This window comes from Cervus canadensis, chromosome 19 (genome assembly GCF_019320065.1).
Source record: "Cervus canadensis isolate Bull #8, Minnesota chromosome 19, ASM1932006v1, whole genome shotgun sequence".
Lineage (NCBI taxonomy): Eukaryota > Metazoa > Chordata > Mammalia > Artiodactyla > Cervidae > Cervus > Cervus canadensis.
The window spans coordinates 30,477,605-30,499,227 of record NC_057404.1 but is presented as its reverse complement, the minus strand read 5'-3'; the positions used below and the strand labels follow the sequence as shown (position 1 = coordinate 30,499,227).

The 21,623-nt window shown below is 34.9% G+C and overlaps 1 protein-coding gene across 5 annotated transcripts in view; it reads right to left on the bottom strand.

Moving 5' to 3' along the window:
- CCSER1 (coiled-coil serine rich protein 1) overlaps nucleotides 1–21,623 on the bottom strand; it is a 1,404,567-nt gene that overhangs the window by 854,836 nt on the left and 528,108 nt on the right. For all 5 annotated transcript variants that reach the window (XM_043438592.1, XM_043438589.1, XM_043438594.1 and 2 more), the window contains one exon: nucleotides 19,723–19,930. In XM_043438592.1, the coding sequence (XP_043294527.1) occupies nucleotides 19,723–19,930 (208 nt within the window). The remainder of the gene's footprint in view (nucleotides 1–19,722; nucleotides 19,931–21,623) is intronic.

Sequence of the window (21,623 nt, the reverse complement as noted above, 5' to 3'; positions counted from 1 at the left end):
TGAAAGTGCTACACTCCATATGCCAGAAAATTTGGAAAACTTAGCAATAGCCACAGGACTGGAAAAGGTCAGTTTTCATTCCAATCCCAAAGAAAGGTAATGCCAAAGAATGCTCAAACTACCACACAATTGCACTCATCTCACATGCTAGCATAACAATGCTCAAAATTCTCTAAGCCAGACTTCAACAGTATGTGAACTGAGAAATTCCAGATGTACAAGCTGGATTTACAAAAGGCAGAGGAACCAGAGATCAAATTGCCAACATCCCTTGGATCATAGAAGAAGAAAGAGACTTCCAGAAAAACACCTACTTCTGTTTTATTGACTATGCTGAAGTCTTTGACTGTGTGGATCACAACAAACTTGGAAAATTCTTAACGAGATGCAAATACCAGACCAGCTTACCTGCCTCTTTAGAAATCTGTATGCAGGTCAAGAAGGAACAGTTAGAACTGGACATGGAACAACAGACTGGTTCCAAATAGGGAAAGGAGTACGTCAAGGCTGTATATTGCAGGGAGCCAACACACAAGATCCTACCCGTGACAAGGTCATGAGGAGAAAACCTGACAGGCAAGGTGGATCAGGTTTTCAGGGATTCCGAAAAGCTGCCCCCGGTGCTCACCTTAAAGATGATATCTGTCTTTCTGATGCTTGCTTCAATAGACTACTCCCTAATTTCTGTGACACAAGCAGAAGGCCTCCCCCAATCTCTTTCCAAATAAGAATCAATTTAGAACTTTAATCAATAAGTTTCCTGGGTGGTGGTATTTTATGAGATTATCCAGGATGAAAGGAGTGTTTCAATTTAAACTCCTTTGCTGGCATTCTAGTTTGATTAGCAAATACGTCTATGCCCTTGGTACTAATATGCATAACTGCGTATAATACCCTAATCATAAAACAGCATAAAGAACCTGATCATATAAAGGCCCTAATAGACATAGAGCCCTTCAGGGAGTGAGGAAGCCGTATTAGAAAACACAAGAAAAATTATTCTAAAAGTGGCTATTGGGTTAACATTTGCTTGCTGTGTTTTTGCTCTTAATGTGCTAAGGTTGTGTTATGGAAACCATTGTTAATATAGTTAAAGATCTAGAAAAATAAGAGCTTAGCCCTAGCATGGTAACAATGAAACAGTTGTTAATTGTCAGCCAGGAGTGCTAGGCAGAGGCTGCCTCACCAAAGCTGCAGAGTCAGTGTGGGGTAAACTTCTTAGATAAATTCAACTGACAACTTCTGCAGAAGAATTAATTTTTGTGTTAACAAGGTTATACTTCTATGTTGTGACATGCGGTACTGTTGCCCTATGAGACTGTAACTTTTCTGTTAAGATCACCACAGAAACAGAAAATAGGTTTACATTCACCTGACTTGCATAAAATGTTAATAGGCCCCAAGGCCAGAAGATAATGTGCAAAGATTTATTATAGAAGAAGTATGCAGAACACACCCTGGTCTCATGAAGGACAAGCTGATATAATGTTAAACTATCTTCCCCTGAGAAATGTACTAACTTAGGGTATAAAAGCTACGGTAAAAAAAAAAAAAAAGCATTGCCAGACTCTGCTGCACACCCCCAGTCTGGTCTCTCTCTCTCTCTTTCTCTCTCTCCCTCTCTCTCTCTCTCTCGCCAACGCCGTTCATCCTGAGGGTACCCCTGGATCCTGCCGAGGCTGGACCCTGGCAGTATATATTGTCACCGTGCTCATTTAAGTTATATACAGAGTAAATCATGTGAAATGCCAGGCTGGATGAAGCACAAGTTGGAACCAAGATTGCCAGGAGAAATACCAATAACCTCAGATATGTAGATGATACCACCCTTATGCCAGAAAGCGAAGAACTAAAGAGCCTCTTGATGAAAGCAAAACAGGAGAGTGAAACAGCTGGCTTAAAACTCAACATTCAGAAACCGAAGATCATGTCATCCAGTCTTGAGAGACTTTATTTCTGGGGGCTCCAAAATCACTGCAGATAGTGACTGCAGCCATGAAGTTAAAACACACTTGATCCTTGGAAGAAAAGCTATGATCAACTGAGACAGAGTATTAAAAAGCAGAGTTGTTCTTTTGCCAACAAAGGTACATCTAGTCAAAGCTATGGTTTTTCCAGTAGCCATATATGGATGTGAGAGTTGGGACTATAAAGAAAGCTGAGTGCTGAAGAATTGATGCTTTTGAACTGTGGTTTGGAGAAGTCTCTTGAGAGTCCTTTGGGCTGCAAGGAGATCCAATCAATCAATCCTAAAGGAAATCAGTCCTGAATATTCATTAGAAGGACTGATGCTGAAGCTAAAACTCCAACACTTTGGCCACCTGATGCAAAGAACTGACTCCTTAGAAAAGACCCCGATGCTAGGAAATACTCAAGGCAAGAGGCGAAGGGGATGACAGAGGATGACATGGTCGGATGCATCACTGACTTGATGGCCATGAATTTGGGCAAGCTCCAGGAGCTGGTGATGGACAGTGAAGCCTGACCTGCTGCAGTCCATGTGGTTGCAAAGAGTGGGATGCAACTAAATTGAAACTTACAGGACAAATGATAATGTTCATCTGAATTTGTCCTAATGAAGTATAAAATAGACATCATCTGAATTTTCCTTTTTATTTTCCTATGCCTCATCCTGCAATCAGTGCTACCTCTAAAGAAATATTTTGTACACATTTGAGACTATCGATACTACTTTTAAATTTGTCACAAATGGATCCCATTTTTCAGAATGATTTATCTTTACTGAATATTCACTCCATTTCATTCACATTACTTAAACTTACAATCACATAGTACACTTTTGGGAAAAAAGTCATGACAGTTTGTGTTCCAATGTTTTGTTTTCATTTTCAGAGCAGAGTATAAACAGCATTTCTAAGAAGTTCAACATAGTAACAGATGCTAAATTAATCCATACCTCTTTGATGCCTACAAAACCCTGTTGAAGATAATGAGCATAGTCACATGTTATCTATCTGAAGGTAAAAAGAAAAAGAGAAACAAACTACATAATTAGCAGAGTTACTCCTCAAACACAAACAGGAGTAGCATTCTTGTTCCTATGTCTCACCCTCAGTAAACTTACAGAAAAAGTTTCTGGGAGCTAGTTGCAGGCAGTCAACTTAACTCACTTTCTACCTAGTAAAAGATTCACAGAAGTTTAAAATAAAAAAAACACTTTTAATTTATCATGAACTGCCATAGGAATGATGGAAAAGAATTCTCAGTAATATATATAGATATAAAATAGACATCAAATGGATATATATGTATATAATGGATATAATGTATACATTATGGATGCCGCTGCTGCTGCTGCTGCTAAGTCACGTTAGTCGTGTCCGACTCTGTGTGACCCCATAGATGGCAGTCCACCAGGCTCCCCCATCCCTGGGATTCTCCAGGCAAGAACACTGGAGTGGGTTGCCATTTCCTTCTCCAATACATTATGGATACGTATACATATATGGATAGAATGTATATATGTATATAATGAATATATAATGTATACATACATACATTCTATTGCATACATATACAAGTATATAATTATATGTATATATATACAACTAAATACATTATATATATATTATATATATACACACATAAAATAAGGTAAATCCTAGAGAATCCTCTTGAGAGTCCCTTAGGCAACTAGGAGATCAAACCAGTCACTACTAAAGGAAATCAACCCTGAATATTCATTGGGAAGACTGATGTTAAAGCAAAGCTAAAGCTCCAAATACTTTGGCCACCTGATGCGAAGACCCAACTCATTGGAAAAGACCCTGATGCTGGGAAAGATTGAGGGCAGGAGCAAAAGGGAGCGATAGAGGATGAAATGGTTGGATGGCATCATTGACTCAGGGACATGAGGTGGAGCAAACACCAGGAGATGGAGAAGGACGGGGAAGCCTGGTGTGTTGTAGTCCATGGGGTCACTAAGAGTCGGACATGACTGAGCGACTGAACAACAACAAAGGACAAGTGAGGTTTTCGTAAAGCTAAATGCTTCCTTATTAATCCATGACTGGGGTTTCAATTTGATGGGGGAATGCATGAGGACTTGAGAGACTGTGAATATCTGAAGCACTGATGGAAAAACACCCTTTCTCTTGGGCTGTGATTTACAGTGAAAAGGATGTGTTTGGTGGGGTAGGGAGGAGGAGGAAAGATCTGGAAATTGTAAGTCTTACGCAGAGAGATACTTATGAGATTAAAGTGGAACCCAGGTCACTCCAGCGCCATTCAGTCATTCAAACCAAGAATTCCCTGAAGGTAGTAAAAATATATGAAGCATCTGAAAGCTAATATAAAAGATAGTAAGAGGTGGATTGTTAAAAGGTAATCTATCCCTTGCTTTACCACTAAGAGACAGAAGTATCAGTGCACAGGAAACAAAGGTCAGAGTCAGAGTCAAAAAGCAAGTGAAGAAAGCAGGTAAGAGATGGCAATAGGACACCAAGAAATGACTCAGAAGTAAGATTTTGAATGTGGACAAATGCCTTCATGTGCCTTTTATGAGCATCGTGTTATGTTTTGCAAGGTTGTAAGGATCTTTTAATAGGGCTAAATCCAATTTGCAAGGAAAGAAGCAAATAGATGAAACTATACATTTAGGGTGTTTGCTTTTTGGAGCTGTTCTTAAGAGACTTTCCAACCCTGCTTCTCAGCCACAATAAACACAAATACATTATGCTCAACAACCCCCAACACACCTACACACCTGTGTGCGTGCACACCCATGTCAGGGCACACACACCCAGCTAGCATCCTGGTGCTTCTTCCATTTCCTAATATTACAATATTCTCAAATCCACACATGACACTACCTTGTGTGACTATCTTTCAACAATGAATTCTTATATTTGCTGTGTGGACAGAGATGTAGATGTTATGTACAGGATTTCTGCTCCCAAAATCAATGCCAGCAGTTTTTTGGCCTATGGTCCACATTTATATGTAGCCATAGCAACATTAAGTGTTTTTTTTTCTCCCCATTTTTCTTTATTAAAAAACTGCTTTCTTTTCTGAAGTTTTCTTGAGATAGAAAAAAAAAATGCAACTTTGATAGTTACTAAACAATTTACCAGTAGGACAGATAGCCCTGGATGTCAACTAAGTAAAGAGAAATGTTTGGAAGAAACAATTTAAAAATATTTACAGGTTGCAATTATCTCACCAGTGGCAGTTAAATTTGACATAGCATCCACCAAGGAGATGTTTAACATCCCTATTTTTCAAAGAATGTGCAGTGAATGAGGAGGCATAGTAATATTAGAAAATAGGCCTTAATATTCAGAATAGCCTGAAGTTTCATAAGCAATAGAGGTATACTGGGACATAGAAGCTTCAACAGATACTGAATTAGATCATACTTTAACTATAGTTATGTGTCTAGACTATGGTATATGTTCCAAGAGTTATGTGAAACAATGCAATATGCTGACTGTGAGCTATTTGCAAAGCCCCAAATAAGAAATAAGTATCATAATGTAATTAGGTAACTGAATTATAATTAAATTCCATCCTAGATTACATTATTAAAATAATGTTTTAAATCGTAAGTAGCAAGTCTAGACAAAGTGCCATCTTGAGGGAAAGCAGAATTGTCTGAGGGGTGATAGAGATAAATGAAAACCCTATCTTGACTGCAAACAAAAGCTAAGAAAATCACTCCTACAACATAGACTCCCTTGCAAGAAAATGATTTTAAGATACACTTTATTTCAGCAAACATTTATACTTCAAAACAAAATTTTGCAAAGATTTTAAATCTAAAGATAGGTACTATATCTGGACATATTATTTACTCACTGATATCTATACAAAATTTACTATAAAACCATGCAATTTGATCAGAGGTTTAGCAGTATTTAGAAATTCTGTGAACAGCAAAATAATCTCCACCCCAAATCTGAGGACTTAAAGTCCAGGCTTTAGCTATAGAATATGAAAAAACCAGGACCACCAAAATCAAAGACCAGTTCTAAAGAAAATAAGAATCATGGAAGTGCTATGAAGCTGGAATCAAATCTCATTCTGGGTAACAAGTTTAGAAGTACTGTTAGAATAAGTTTTTTAAAAGGTGGGAAAAGAGAAGGAAACATATTTATTTAGACCTTTCCTTTGCCAGATACAATATAAATCTAATCTTCACAGTAAAATTTGTAAGAGTTTTTATCTTCCTATTTTATAAGAGGAAAAGTAATGCTTATCAAAGAAACTCAATAAAATAGAATAAAATAACATTGCTGAATTGTTATAGATCTAAGTAAGATTTCCGTGTGTAGGATTGCTCAGTTATGCTTGACTCTTCGCAACCCTAAGGAGTTGACCTAGGGATCTTCCTGACCTAGGGATCGAACCTACATCTCATGTCCTGCATTGGCAGATGGGTTCTTTACCACTAGCGCCACCTGGGAAGCCCAAGTGTTCAACTCTTTGTGACCCCATTAATTGTACCCCACCAGGCTCCTCTGTCCATGGAATGTTTCAGGCAAGAATACTGGAGCAGGGCTTCTCAAGTGGTAAAAAACCCACTTGCCAATATGCAGGGGAAATAGATGCGGATTTGATCCCTGGGTCAGGAGATCCCCTGGAGGAGGGCACAGCAACCCAGTATTCTTGTCTGGAGAATCCCATGGACAGAGGAGACTGGCTGCCTACAGTCCTTAGGGTCACAAAGAGTCAGACACCACTGAAGACATTTAGCATGTATGCAAGCCATTCCCTACTCCAGGGAATCTTCCCAACCCAGGGATGAAACCTGTGTCTCTTGTGTTTCTTGCACTGGTAGGCAGATTCTTTACCAATGCACCACCTGGGAAGCCAACTGCATTCTTACTACATACAACTTAATTCAGTTGTTACAATATAGTCCATATGGCCATGACTTTACAGAAAGAGTTTTCTGATCCCTAATGAAGGCCACAGAAAACAAAATAATATTTGTCTGTTTCTGAAGTAAATGAATAAAATCTTTCACAATAATTACTTATTATTTTTAAACTTCTCACCTCCTCTTACCTACAGAAGCTCATCTAATCAAAGAGAACAAGATAGATATATCTATTTGTTGTCATATGTATTTGTCATAAATATAATGAGTTACTTTGATTTTATTAATAGTCCACTATATACAGCTTATTTCACTTTAAAAACAATAACAGAAAGCAATCTATTTAAACTATAATATTTGAAAGAGTAAACATTTGTATTTCTATCAGTAAATTTATACTAAAAGTCAACACTAGTTTTCTCAAGTTTTCATTTTTATCAAGATTAAAAGGAAATAGTTAAGGAATAACTGGCCTGCATCTAAAAAGAGTTACTAGATGTTAAAACACCTTTACTCATCTGTAAACATGCAAATACTTTATGGTTTATTATTACTCCTAAACAATTATATTATGCTATCTAAATTTGTAACACCATCTTTTATATACTTGATAATTAAAAATAGGCATTTTCAATGTAGTTAAATATATCTGCCTATGTTTCTGATTTTCAAACCTGAACAAAACACAGTTTAAATAAAAATGTGTCTCAGAGGAACACAATCACAGGCTTTCCACAGCACTATTTGCTTAAATGGCTGGCTGCTCTCTCCTTCCCTCCCCCACCAGAAATTCTGAACGTGCTTAGCATCTCCTAGAGGTCCTGTAGGCTGCCATCTGCTGTATATCTGCTATGTTGCAGTCTGAAAGTCTTGAAGTCAGATTTAGCCCCGCAACTTACACAAAGGTATGTGAGTTGTATTACAACTGAGGCATTAATGCTAGATTCAAGAAGAAAATTAAAACTTAGACATGCATAGCAAAATCATATTAGTGGTTATTTGATTAATTATTGAATATGATTATAACACAAATAACCACAACAATACACCTGAATTATATTCAGGTATAATGAGGGTGGCAGTTATTAATACTGTGGGTTGTGTTAGCGCTAGTCGCTCAGCCGTGTCCAACTCTTTGCAGCCCCACTGATCGTAGCCTGCCAGGCTGCTCCATCCATGGGATTTTCCAGGCAAGAATACTGGAGTGGGTTGCCAGTTCCTTCTCCTTCTCTGTGGGTTGTGGTTTGTTTTTGATAAGTAATAAAATAATACATATGACTACAGACTACATAAGTATACATACCAGGAAAGAATTATCTGGCTGACTGGTATACCCTTTCTCACCATGTTATTTTCAGTTCAACATTAAATAAACACCAAAATAAATACTGATGGCAAAGAAGTAGTCAAAGTATTTCTGCAATTTTCATGGGAAGAGAAATACAGAAGAAAACAGCATTGTAGGAGATGGAGTTGGTAGACAGGGAGTCACTCAGAGTACAAACAATTTGGAAAGACTGAGTTTTTAAGGCAACATTAAAGATATATAAGAAAATAGTATACATATGCAATGACTCTGACAGAAACACATAAGAAAATATACTATGAATATAAAATAAATAGTATCACAAAGCCTCACCTATTGTACATATACCTCTTTTCAATCACTGCTTCTATACACATAATCTTACCTTGACTATCACATTTAACATCCTCATTCTTTAAAAAACATATAAATATATATTCTTTAATAATATATGTCATTTAACTTTGCATATTTTTTTAGTTATATACATTTTAAGTTTTATATTCTGTATGAATTTATCTGTGACTTGGTTTTTGTGTGCAAAATATGCTTTGTGGGACATGATGATACATGAACTTAAAGCATTCTATTACATGAACATACCCAAAGGGAGAGTAATCTGGAAAGCATTTTGGAAAAACTTTGATATTTTTAAACATGCACTTTAAACATGATAGTTTTAAACATGCACTTACTTAGTAATTCCATTGCTGAGAGAGACCAGATTTTCATAGAGAGATTAACACATTGCCCAAAGTCATACTCACTTACTGTGATTTGATATTCAAATTTGAGCAGCCTGTCCTAGCACAGACTAGTATACTGTGATCACTATACTAGATTGCCTCTGCAGTATAAATAACAATTTTAAGTAATATAAATAGTTTTTTAAAGAAAAGAATAATATTTCAATATGGAGGGTACTCATGTAAGATGAATGTTTGGTCATCATACTTATTTAGCCTAATAAAATATATAATATCCTTCCAAAATTAAGACACGTTTTACTTTAAAACATATTTTAAAAATTCTTTCAGGGCATGTATTATTCATTTTCATATCCTTAAAATTCATAGACCAATGACTTGCAAAGAAATAAACCAATAATTTAATAACTGAGAACAAGCTGCAAAAGTTAATATTTCTATTTTAGAATTCTGCTTTACAAATTAACTGAATAAGTTGCTTTGCATATTTGAAGTTTATAAAGCCTGGGTAATATGCGTTTGGAATTAATCACTGGATTGACAAATCCACTGTTTATCTTTTCTTATCATATTTACTTCTCAGTATCATTCCTCAAGTTGGCTATCTTAAAAGCAACGTTTTCCCTTAGCTTCTTGATATTACACTCTTGGCATTTCTTTCCATTTCATTGGATATTGATTTTTTTTTTCTCTCCTGATCCTTTTGGAGCATCCCATTCTGGTTTTAGGTACAAATTCTCTCTTCCATAGCTTTTAATAGAATCTATATTATCAAGAATACACACTCTTTATTTTTAGCCCTGATCTTTCTGGGTTTGTGCTTAGTCTCTCAGTTGTGTCTGATTCTTTGCGACTGCATGAACTGTAGCCTGCCAGGCTCCTCTGTTCATGGGATTCTCCAGGCAAGAATACTGGACTGGGTTGCCATGCCCTCCTCCAGGAGATCTTCCCAACCCAGGAATCAAACCCAGGTCTCCTGCATTGCAGGTGGATCCTTTACCATCTGAGTCATACAGACACATTAATTCAAATTTCTGTTTGATACCTAACACTTGCATGTCTAAGTAAGCATCTCAACTTCAACTGGCCAAAGCAAAACTCTAATTTCCTTTGTGTCTCACACAGATTATCCCTATCCTAATCTTCCCACTCTCAGAAAAGAGCAATAATGTCTGCACAGTACTCAAAGGTCAACTCTCAGTTACCCTTGCTTTTTCTCTTTTCTTTCTTGCTTCTTCAATTGCAACTCATAACAATGGCTGTTGACATTACTTCCAAAACACATCATACATCTTTTCCCTTCTCTCTGCCTCAACTGTTACTACCATGGTCTGTCCATCATTATTTCTCTCTTGGAAAAACTTTTCTTACATACTGAAGAAACAGGAAATTCAATTAACATGTAGTAGTTCTTTAGACAAGGAATGAAAGGTCAAATATGTTAGCACAACTGAATGCCAGAAAAACATAAATGGCAATGATACTTCTACTCTGCTTCAGCTAGTATAGCCTTTATTAACAATTATTAGTACTGAATTATCATTCAATAAATACAACATATTTTCCTACTAAAAACATTTACTAGTATATTTACAAGTTTAAGAAATCTCAAATACATTCTACCATGTTGCCATAGTATTAATCATACAAATGAATGAGATCATTTTAGTAGCTCATGTTCAAGGGTATTTACTGCACACTTCACTGTGATAACTTATTATATACATTTTACTGTTTAATTGTCCAAATAACCCTATAAAATTGTTGGTAATGCTGCATATAACAGAATGGAGACTCAAAAACCTTAACTTGCAGTAGCTATTAAGCAGTAGAAATGAGAATCCCATCTCAATGATTTTAAACAACTGTAATTTTTACCATTCTAATATACCCTTCTTCAGTGGGACTTTGTGGGTGAAACGAGGCTAGAAATTAGGAAAGAATTTTTCTGTATCTTCTCTAATTTCTCCCAGAGGACTGTTGAAAGTTAATGTTGCTTAAATAGCAAAAGAGTCATGGAAATATGCTTCCCTCCCCTTATCTATTTTTCAAACCAAGTTTATAGTCTCATAAAGAGGTAAGCCTCATGTAGGTAGAGCATTCTTTTTTAGAAACCTATTTATTCTTAGTGAATCTAACTTATGCTCTTATCTAAACTAAAGGCTTCTTCAGAGAGTATACAAGGAAAGTATACTCCCTGATCTATGGCCTTATATGAAAACAGGGTTACACTGTTTTTCTGTTGTTGTTGATTTTTTACTTATGTTATTATAAAATTGAGAAAAAAATGAACTCTAATAACATTTGGTAAGAATTGACAATAGGGCCCTAACTTAGTCTATATAATAAATGGGCATGGGCATGGTTCACTTACAGGTCTTCCAAGGGAAGAAGAGAAATTCCACAAAATGGAAGCATTGGCTGTGTTGCAATCAGTATGATGACATTCAATGTGTTGTCATATTAAGTGTACAATTTGATAAACTTTGATAAAAATGTAAGTTCATGCAACAAACTATACCAATCCAGACGTAAACATATTTTATTACTTTACAAATTTATTTGCTAGATGCAGAGCTATTCTGAAAGGTGAAAAATAGCGCTGCAGAGAACCTAGTTCAGTCAGACAAAAGGTACTTTTTGGGATACCTTTAGTATGTCTCACAGATGCTCTCAACTTAACAATTAGAAATTTTAAAACTTAAGGGGTTGTCCATAAGCTATTTCAAGTTAAAGAAGCGCTTATCTTGAAGAGATTTATGGGTATGGTTTTTGTCTAATGGAGTGAATCCCTAATAAAGTTCACAAGAGATCTATAAAGAATTTAAGAGTTATATTCACAGAAACACTGTGCAGTTTGGATTTAAAGGGACAGAAACAGTACAAAATTATAAGAGGCCTTTGGATACCAATGTACACAAACACAAATAAGGATGAGAAAACTATTCAGCTGCAAGCATGTGCTAACATTATAATAAAAGAAAGATGACCTGAAGGGTAGAATCAAGAGTACAGAGGATGGAACTAAAACCATGGAGAATTTTTTCCGGGTTTTTAATCCTAATCAAGGAACTACTAGCTTATGCATTAGTTCATAGATCTTCAAATGGAGAACTGTACTCTGGTTGTTGTACTTAAGGCTTATCTACAACTGCACAAGTTTTACATAATGAGATTCTGTATTTTGAATTTATGCTGTAATAGAATGATACTTTGGGTGGCCTTTGGAGGGGGTAAGGACTATATTATACTTTGAGTACAAACTCTGAGAAATGGATCATTGAAAGCGAAAAGGTGGATTATGGTATTACTAGTTTGGATGAGAACAGTAACAATGTTCCTTACTTCCTGGTATCCAGACCTTTGTAAAGTGCCCTCCCGCACTGAATCAAGGTCGGTCTTTCTAGTCAATGTGTGTGTGTGTGTACACAGTCATGTATGACTCTTTGCAATCTCAGGGACTGTGGCCCACCAGGCTCCTCTTACATTTTCCAGGCAAGAATACTGGAGTGGGTTGCCATTTCCTCCTCCAGGGGATCTTCCTGACCGGGGGATCAGACCTGGGTCTTCTGTGTCTCCTACATTGGCAGGTGGATTTTTTTACTACTACACCACTGGGAAGCCCTCGCGTAACCAATACATTTTACAAAAGTGATGGCATGTTTCTTCTGAGATTAGGTTATAAAGATATTTATTTTGTCTTATTCTCTCTCTCTTGGACTGCATACTCTGGTGTAAAGCAGCTGCCATGTCATTCAATGAAGCGGCCGACATGGTAAGGGAGTCAGGTTCTGGCCACCAGTAGTGAAAAACTGAACCTTCCTGCCATGCTGAGTAGCTTCACTTGTTTCCGACTCCATGAGAACCCACAGACTGCAGCCCGCAAGGCTCCTCTATCCATGAGACTCTCCAGGCAAGAATACTGGAGTGGGTTTTATTTCCTACTCCAGGGGATCTTCCTGACCCAGGGATTGATTGAACCCACGTCCCTTAGGTCTCCTATGTTGTCAGGGAGGTCTTTACAACTAGCACCATCTGGGAAGCCCAAACCTTCCTGCCACATTACATTAACCTGCAAATAAGTCACACTTACATGACTGCAGTCATAGCTGACATCTCAATTATAACCTCATGAAAGGTCTCCAGTCAGGAGCAGTATACACACAGCTCTCAAATTACTGACCACAAAAAATATGAGACAGCAAATGTATCTTTTAGTCCACTAGACAATTTGCTATGGAACAATGATAATATTATTATAACCTTTTATCTTTGTATTCTTTAACTTGTTGATGAACTTATTATTCTTACTAGGTTTATTATTAACTTTTTCATAAATTCCTTAGGGATATCTATATAAACAATCATGTATCTCCTTACAGAGGTAGTTTTATCTTTTCTTCCTAATATTTAGGGTTTTTTTAATGCCTTTTCTTGCCTATTTCTATTTAGAACATCTGGCACAATGCTCATTAAAAGGAGAGAGAGTGGAGATTCTTCCTTTGCTAATAGTATTAGCTAGAAGCTTCAGTTTTGCCTCATTAAGTATGGATATTAGCTGTAAGAATAGAAGTTCCCTTTTACTACTAGTGTGTTGAGTTTTTCTTTTTTTTAACAATAGACCGATATTCAATCTTTTGAAATGTGTTTTCTTTATTTATTAATATGATCACATATTTTCCTTTTTTTAGCTTATTAATATAGCCAATCACACTGGTTATTGAATGCTAAACAAATTTTGTGCTCTTGAAACAGAACAAATTAGGTCATACATATATTTTTACATTGCCTAATTTTGTATAATAACTTTTAAAAGACTTTCACATCTCTCTCTCTATATATATACACACACATATATATATACATATATATACATACATATATGAGAATTTTTTTCTGTGATTTCCTTTTACCTATAAAGATTTTGCAAGATTATTATAAATAGTCTTATGTGTGCCACATCGAACAGCTGAGTAGAATATTCTGTTTCTCTATTTCCTTAACTTTTTTGCATATTAGTCTTACGTCTTTCTTAAATATTTGACAGAATGCACCAGTGAAATCTCCTGGACTTAGATTTTATGGGTTTTTTTTTTAATAATAATAAAATACATCCCTTTAATGGAAATTGGACAATCCTGATTTTTAGTTTATTCTTGGTCATTATGGAAAGTTGTATTTGACAAGGGATTTGTGATCTTCACCCCATAGTGAAAGTGAAAGTCACTCAATCATGTCTGATTCTTTGTGATCCAATGGACTATACAGTCCATGGTATTCTCCAGGCCAGAATGTTGGAGTGGGTAGCCTTTCCCTTCTCCAAGGGATCTTCCCAACCCAGGGATCAAACCCAGGTCTCCTGCATTGCAGGCAGATTCTTTACCAGCTGAGCCACAAATGAAGCCCACTTATTGCCATATTACTGTTTATAAGAATCCCTTATTATCCTTTTAAATCCCATAAGATTTGTAGTGATTGTGTGTGTGTGTGTGTGTGTGTGTGTGTGTTAGGCACTCAGTGATGTTTGCTGTTTGTAATCCCCGTGGACTGTAGACCTCTAAGTTCCTCTGTTCATGGAATTCTCCAGGCAAGAGCACTGAGCGGGTAGCCATTCCCTTTCCTCCTTAAATTTTTTGCTGCTATTAGTAATTTATATTACTTGTTTAATTTTTTTTCTTCTAGGGCATTTTTTTAAACATCTCAAAAAACCAATCTGATTACTATGCAAATTTTATATTATTTGTCTGTTTTCAATTCCATGAATTTTGATTTTCATATTTATTTCTATTACTTCCTTAGAGATTAATTTACTGTTTTTCTCCCTAGATACTTAAAGAGAAAATTAGATAATTAATTATGGCACTTTAATGCTTTAAAAGAAATTTTTAAAGTTCTAAATTTCTCTCCAAGCATATTTCAACTATGTCCCACAAATTTTGATTTATCATATTATTATTATCATCTCATTTGTAACATTTTAAAATCTTCCTGATCTTTAATTGATCTATGGGGTATACAAAAGTTTGCTGTTTGATATCCAAATATTTGCTGTTTTTCTAGTTAATTTAATTCTTACTTTAATTTAATTCTTACTTTAATTCCACTGTTCTCCAAATTATATTGCATAGATAGATGTCTACCTCTGAAATTTATTGAGATATTTCTGATTCAGCATATACTATCTTGGTGGTGTTCCACATATACTGAAAAACTGGTATAATTCTGATATACACAATTCAGTTAACCATTATTAAAAGATTAAAAATGTTCAATCTTCTGAAACTCTGATTTTTGGTTGTTTTATCAATTTTTGAGAAAAGAGAGCTATAATCTTCAACTATGATTGTGAACTTGCCTAGTTCTTCATTTAGTTCTGTCAGATTTTGCAACACATATTTACAAGTTACATAAATAGAACATCCACGGGTATGACTGTCACGTCTTCCTGATGAAATGACTTCTTATCATTATGAAATACAGCACTGATTCTACTGATATCTTTATATCTGCCTGACATGGGTACTGTCACTCTAGTTTTCTTGCATTTGTAGTTTTCATGGTCTAGCTTTTTTTCCAGTTTACATCTTAAACAAATTTTTGTTTAAGTAAAATAAATAAAAATAAAGCAGGTAGCAGAAACTTGTAATTTTATTTTCAAAAGATAAAAAGCAGTCTAATTATTAGGTTGTCACCTAGATTTACATGGGTAATTGCTTGCTTTCAGTGAATTTTCTCTGAAAATTCACTCTAAAAGTTTATGATTCTCCACAGTGACTTTCTCCTTTTTAATTATCCATTGTCACAGTTCCTATTCTATAGGCTTTTCATTTGCTGTGGGATTTTCTGATAGAAAAATGTCAGTTTACAAAATTGCTGTTGTAACCTTTGAAATCATTTCAACAAAATGTGCTAAAACAAAAAACTCTTTAAAAATTTCCCACTGAACAATGATTTATGGTGAAGTTCAAAACACTCCAAATTATGTTACATATTTATATATCATATTTAAAACACACAAAATATAAGAAGTCCATACTTAAAATTATCCTTGAAAGTTTCCCATTATTGTCTCTAAAAGATAATAAATTAGTTCAATTTACTAGATAATTGAGAAAAAAAAGGGAAAATAGGAAAGAGCTCTTCATTGGCAAACCCAAATGTTCATGTCAACCAAACAAGCTTGTAAATTACACTGATTTTCAAACAAATACTTCCCTGATTTTCACTAATTTAATCTTACTGTTAGATTTGTCTGATCATTTTTTTTAATTTGTTTAACACTCATCTAACTTTAAAGAAATGTCCTATATGATTCAGGAAATTTGCTAAGCACATTCCCAATACTTATTTGTTAAATTAAAAAGCCCATGGTGTTGGGTGGAGGGGCATTGCAAACATCCTTGGATAATCATTCTTCTTTTTTATTTTTTGGATAATCATTCTTGCTTTGTTTATTTACTTATTTTTGGCTGCGTGGAATGTTGGATCTTAGTTCTCTGACAGGTTTTGATCCCGTAGAACCTGCAGTGAAAGCGCAGCATCTTCACCACTAAACAGCCAGGGAAGCCCCATAAACATTCTTACCAACTGTTACCTTACTAGAAACTACACATTGCACCTAAAATCCCTTCCAATTAGTTTTCTTGGCCAGTAACCAAACAGCACAAATAAATTTTACAATAAGAGAATAACAAAAACAGAACAGAGTAAACGCAAAGTGTGAAAATGAAAGTGTCAGTCGCTCAGTTGCGTTGGACTCTTTGTGATCCCATGGGCTGTAGACCGCCAAGCTCCTCTGTCAATGGAATTATCCAGGCAACAATACTGGAGTCCTTTGCCATGCCCTTCTCCAGGGAATCTTCCAGAGCCAGGATCCAACCCAGGTCTCCCACACTGCAGGTGGATTCTTTATTGTCTTAGCCAAGAGGGAAGCCCAAACTGAAAGGAAACATCAGAACAAAAACTATTTCTGTAGATAACTGTATTAAATATTTTCTTTTATTACAAGTAATGGGATTATGTGAAAAAAATATAACCAAAAAAGGAAGAAAAAAATTATACGGTTCTTCCTTGTTATAAGAGAGAAACTTTTAAAAAAATCATTAATACTTAAAAAAAAATAGAATTTCTTAGGGTCCAAAGTGAGTCTTTTTTTCTTTTATTCCATTTTAAATGAAGGCACTGATGTTCGGGGTTGTAATAGCAAATGATGTCCAAAGGAGGGAGTTAAATAGGTAGTGTGAGTCAAATGTCAGATGATGCACATTTGACCTATCTCAGAATTAAAATCTAAGATGTCAACAGAGCAGCATTAAGAAAAATATCAAATAGGAGAGGTTTCTAGTATAATATACTAAACTCACTAATGACTTTTTTATCTTAAAATAATTGGGATCTTCTTCAGTTAAAAATTATCTGTATACATGGATGAGTAAGCATCATACAAATAGGTCAATAGAAATAAACTACTTGTCTATAGTAAAAAGGTATTATTAATCTAAAATGATTAGTTGGAATTAAACTTAAATTCAATGAAATGTAAATTACCATTTAAAAATTCCTGGCTTAGAGAATATTTCAGTCTTCTTTCAAGACATCTATTATGAATATCTTTTTACTAGAACAGATGTCAATGCTAATCATACAATAATATTGCTTTTCTTGCTGACCATAAAGAGTAAGACTCCCTCATTTCTGAATAGGTTTAATAAACAGATATAATTATTGCTCATTTTACTTTTATAGCAATTTTAAAAATCAATTCTCCTCAGTTTTTTCAAATATTCTTTTATAAAGAAAAACAGAAGTAAAGAAAACAATCTCATTATACTCTGAATATTGACTTTATAGTGAATATCACTGCATATTTTTAAATTATAAAATTAAGTACCCTAAGAAAGCCCCTTGACTCTTCCTGTCAAGTTGTTTTTTTACTTCCCTTTCACTTGTATTGATTTTTTAAAATTAAAATCCAGACCAGAGAGGTTGAAAACTGAATACTTGAAGGTTACAGACTTTGAGATTAATATCTTTTAGTATAACAGCAGTTACTAAGTTTGCCTTGTTCAAAGAGGTTCAGACTATACGTCAAGCAAATGGTCAGGGAGCCTGGAGTAGAGCAGAAAAACACTTACGCTGTCAATATAGAAACTATATAGTCATACATATAGTGGTGTGCTGGTAAATATTTAACAGCAGCTCATCAAAATTTAGGGCTTCCCAGGTGGCACAGAGGTAAAGCATCTGCCTTCAATGCAGGAGAAGCAGGAGACACAAGTTCGATCCCTGAGTGGGAAAGATCCCTTGGAGAAGGAAATGGAAACCCACTACAGTATTCTTGCCTGGAAAATTCCATGGACAGAGGAGTCTATGGGTTTGCAAAGAGTTGGAAACGACCGAGCAACTGAACACACACACAGACACACACACACAAATTAAAAAGCCCTACCTTGTAGTGTATGCCAATTTCTGTAGCATAAGACTCCCCTATGGCTGATTTCAAGCTACCAAAGTGACTTAGATAAATCTACAATTGGGAAATATGTACGGCACTATTATAAACTATTTCCACATAAAGATTCAATAGATGTAAATATGTAAATAAGCTCACAAGTATAATTAAACGGAAAATATAGTAAAGTTAGTAGGAAATGTAGAGCTTTGAGTACTAATTACCTTTTAAAAATACAATTTTTTTCATTTTAAATATATATAATTTAACTTTTTTAATGTCTGTGCTTAACTGCTTAACACACCACTTCTAAGCACAACTGCACAGATTCCAGACACAAAGACTACCCTGGTGGTATAAGCTGGTACAGAATGCAGAGATTTCTTCCAGTTTTTACTTTAATAGCTAATATGAATACATGACTGGATGTCCCCTGTAGTCTGTAACAATCATTTGTTAAGTTTTTTCCTTTCCTTGATTCAATTCTGGCCTCTAGTGGTAGCTGCTAGTGTTATTATTATTGTCATTGTTAGAAAAGGAAGTGCAAGTGGTCATCATTGTAAGGAGCCATAATGCCAGTCATACTAAACAGTTACATTTCTCTGTTCTCACACTATTTATTAATATCCTTTATAAATAATGAGAAATAAATTAAATAATAATAGGATATAATAAAAAGTCACATTGGGAGTCAGATATCCCAGACTGTTGTTCTGAATTCAGACTGACTAGAGGAAAGTTATTTAAAATTTTGGTCCTTTCATTTCACATCTTTGACTTAATATTGTGTACACTTTTATAGAAATTCTCTAAAGAAAATAACTTGCAATTATAAAAATAAAACCATAACAAACTTGAATCCTAAACAGTGGTTGATTCTTGGATGTAAAGATGAAAGACTTCCCCGAGTATTTCACTAACTAGTTCATTATCTAATTGAGCATAGCCTGCAAGAGGGCAGCTATATTCAATAGGCAAAATCAGTCAAACATTCAGACTGATTTTACTAGATTAATTGTTATTTGAAAAAAATGACCAAACCAGTTTTATGGTGTCATATAACATCTCGATATCAAAGTGAAATCCTGTTGAAAGGTCTCTAAACAGCTTTTAATAATATATAAACATAACAATAGCTGATGCCCATTTTTCTTTATCCAACCTTCCCAAGACTAGGTATCAGTTTATTCTCTTTTCAGTTTCTCCGCAGAATCTTAGAATCTTTGAGTTGAAGAGTACCGTATAAAACCGAACTACAAACACTTCATTTGACATATGAGAAAGGCTAAGTTCCAAGGGAATAGCTGACCCCTGCCCAGCGTTATGCAGTTAATTATTGATAGAAAAGAGACTAACCAGGTCTATAGACTTCACTATCTACCAGCAGTAAAACATTAATCTTACAGCAGATCATTACCTCTTGAAGAACTCTCTTCATCTTTAATAATAATGTCTTGACGGCTGTGCAGTCCTGTAACATCAGTCTGAATGGCAGAGAATCTATGCCTCCATTTTCTTCAACACTTGGCAGGGGCCAATCTGCAGATGGACTGCTAGGCACTCCCCTGATATGTGAACACCTGGCTTCCTGATCAACATCTTTCGCTAATTTCAGGGAAAGGTTCCTAACAGGAAAAAAAAAAAAAAAAGAACAAAAATTATTATGTAGCATATTCAGAGCAGTATTTACCAACCTGCTGATCAATGTTAGGAGTGAGCTGGAAAAAACTTCTTTGTGACTCTCATTGTTTCCTCATATTAGTCTGAAAATTCTAAAACCTTTTGTCAAAATTATTAAATGGTTTAATTTTATATGTAGCAGTAGTAAGATTAAATGAGAATCACTTTCAAAATGTGCTTTTTTTTTTCTCCAACTGAAATTCAATTTACACACAATAGCAATATGTTTACAGTTAGTTAACCCTTTCAAAAATATTGAAAGCCAAAAGAAATCACTGAAAGAGAAATTTCATGTAGGGGTTGTCTGAAAATACATTTAAAAATTACCTGGAAAGAAAACATTAAGAAAGCAAAAATTGGGATAAAATACCTTTGGTAGTTATTGTTTTAAATTACTAAATCAATCAACTGTGTATTAAGCCATTTTGTGGATTAAGAAAGACTAGTATGCATAAGAGCTTATGTGAAAATAGTGAAGTAAATGTAAGGTGTATAACTCCATATGTAATGAGCATGCTTATCAAATAATCATTATTTAGTACAGCAATATGTGGAAAACTATTTTGTTCTACTTGCTAATCAACAATTATTTTAAAACTATGCATTTCAAAAATACTTTCACACACTTTAATTAAAGGTGTGTATAAAGAAAAGATTAACAGTTTTTCACATGTGCTTATGAGGCAGATATAAAAATATTATAAAAGGAGTTTATGAAAATGGTCATTTTTAATGAGTTTGTCTAAATTTATTTCCATTCATTAGAACCAAGGAACCTACACAATAATGATAATTAATCTCATAGCTCAGGAAATTTATGAAACAATAGTTTAGGACTTTTGCTCAGTTTCAATAGCTTTTATGTATATTATTCTCTGAAGTAAATGACAAGGTCACTCGGCAACCTAAAGTGAAAAGAACAGAGCTGTCTTGGAGCTTGCCACCAAGATCAGGTAAAGGTGCAAATAAAACAGAATGCATTGGTTAATTTTATCCAAATATGATTATTCAATTTGTAAAGCATTGGATAATCAGTAAAGAAAACACATTTTTGGATCACAAAATTGTTTACCTGTCTTCACAGGTATATTCATTAATCATAACTGTCATTTCAAATGGTAAGATATTAATTACTATCCCCTCTTCATGTTTATAATGAAATAATAAGTAGTCATAGCTAACATTTTTTGAGGATTGACTGTGGGCCAAATACTGTGCAAACCACTTCATGTGTGTTAATTTATTCAAATGCTGAACAAGACCAAGAGGTAAACATAGTATCTTCATTTTTCATGTGAGTAAACAGGCCCAGAGAATTTTTCAAATTTAAATAGCTATTAAGAAGTTCACTTGAGAGACTTCCCTGGCAGTTCAGTGGTTAAGACTCCCAGCTTCCAATACAGGGGGCATGAGTTTGACCCCAGGTCTGGGAAAACTCAGATCCCACAATACTGCAGATTGCACCCAAAAAAAAAGTTGACCTGAGGTGAATCAACCTAACTACATAAGCAGGACAAGATTTTTTTCCTACTAGCCACATAATGTATATATAAGGCTTTTCTTATTAGTCACCGGGGAAGTCCTAATATATATATATATATATATTATACACACACACATATAATATATATATATATA